General features: G+C 52.1%; 1 protein-coding gene across 1 annotated transcript in view; it reads right to left on the bottom strand.

Annotated features, from left to right (window-relative positions):
• ATMIN (ATM interactor) overlaps positions 1-1,651 on the bottom strand; it is a 3,976-nt gene extending 2,325 nt beyond the window's left edge. The window contains exons 1-2 of the mRNA XM_013005151.3: positions 1,425-1,651; positions 269-468 (exon numbers count right to left, since the gene is read on the bottom strand). Coding sequence (XP_012860605.1) covers positions 269-462 — 194 coding nt within the window. The 5' untranslated portion in view covers positions 463-468; positions 1,425-1,651. The remainder of the gene's footprint in view (positions 1-268; positions 469-1,424) is intronic.
• Positions 1,652-1,763: the final 112 nt, after the last annotated feature.

Here is a 1,763-nt window from a genome sequence, read left to right as displayed (position 1 = left end):
CTATCTCCCTGACAGAACATGCTGGAAGTGGAGATGTTTGGGTGAAAATCTCTAGGGGACATCAACGGGGGCTGGCAGCAAGAAGGGGGGGTTACTGGCCCAGGTGTGCCCCTTCGCTAGGTCCGCTGCCACTCCCTAAAGCACCTTCCACGGTGCATGCTATTACCTGTTCCTCTTTCTCTACCCCAGTGGCTCTCCAGACACTTTAGTCTGACCCTCCTCCCTCAGCCACAGGCATGGTGGCCACCACCACTCCTTAACCTGTCACCTGTGCTCTGCAGGGATCTCGTGGCCGGTCCGGTAGATGTGTGACTGTAGCGCCGTCCTGCTGGCGTAGGGACAGCCACAGGTGCACTGGAAGGTCTTACCGCAGTCCTCCGAGTGCCTTCTCAGGTCCCACTCGGTGCCATAGGAGTTGCTGCACTTACTACACTTGTGCTTCTTCTCTGCATGCATCTTCATAAAGTGCTAGGGAGAGCAAGAGGGAATGGGGTGAACGATGGAAGAAACTTAGAATGTTTGCAACCCCCTTCAACAAACCATTACCAACATTGGCTCTAGATGTTGATGCAGCTAATTAAAAACCAAAAGCAGACTCACCACCATCGAGTCAATTCTGACTCTTGGCGGCCCATAGCACAGGGTAGAACTGCCCCTGGGAGTCTCTGACACTGCGACGAGAGCGCACAGCCCAGTCTTTCTCCCTTGGCGCAGCTGGTGGTTTTAGACTTCCAACCTTGCAGATCTCAGACCGCCATGTAACCACAATGCGAGCAGGGCTCCTTTATGCAGGTAATAGAGCAGCCCAAACAAAAACAGTGAAAAGGCAGCCAAGGTCATACACCTCTTCACCTTGCCACTTGTGCTTTGTTAAGGTGTGGAACTCGGTTCTGGAAATAATATCTGGGGCCTAGCATATAGGCTTCAACTACAAGTTGAGTGCTCTCAACAGGGAAAATGTCTTTGTGATACTTTTCGGAAGACACACACCAGGAAAGCCTTGAGGGAACAGTTCAGAAGGCACCCTCCCCCGCCCCAAGTCATCCCTGGGCCCCTCCTTCTCCTATGGTAGCTGCTGTTAGGATGGTTTCCCTGGATCCGACTTACTCCCAGGGGAGGGCATTGCCTCAGCACCTTCTAGCAGCACACTCTCCTGCAACTATGTGCACACTCACGGAGACCCTCAATCACACATGGCTATTCTTGGCCACAATGGTCTACAACTCCCACCTGTGGAGAGACACCTGCTCAGCAGATAGAACTGCCTTCCCTTTGGCGGTCACTACAAGCCACGTCCTTGTTCAGCCACTAGGAGACACGGGGTCACCTCGGAATTCTCCGACTAGGCCTGTGCAGTTAGCAATGACAGCACACGCTAGGTTTGGACAGTTCATCTGCAGAGGATTAAGCTCACAACAGAATACCTGCTTAACGAGGGAAAACTGAGAGAATGGTCTTTCGGGACCTCTGGGGCAGCCTTCAATCGGACAGCAGTAGAATTTCGGTACAGTTTTCAAATCTTTCCTTATTGTTGGATTCACGATGCCGTCCTACAAGAGAAAGATGACATCACATCCTGACTTTCCAGAAGGGGCTGGAACAGGGGTGTCTGAAAACAGGCGCGAGGCTCCTGTGCAGGATGACAGAGATGGCCTGTAGGTGGGCTGCAGGACTGTCAATGTATTACTACATGAAGTCATTCACTTCTTCATGGAATTGGGGAAGGGGGATTATGGTATCCAGTGGGATATGTATCCCCAAAA

Source organism: Echinops telfairi, unplaced genomic scaffold (genome assembly GCF_000313985.2).
Source record: "Echinops telfairi isolate 266 unplaced genomic scaffold, ASM31398v2 ScPeMD7_2291;HRSCAF=2852, whole genome shotgun sequence".
Taxonomy (NCBI): domain Eukaryota; kingdom Metazoa; phylum Chordata; class Mammalia; order Afrosoricida; family Tenrecidae; genus Echinops; species Echinops telfairi.
The sequence above is the reverse complement of the archived record's forward strand: the minus strand, read 5'-3'. Positions and strand labels throughout refer to the sequence as shown.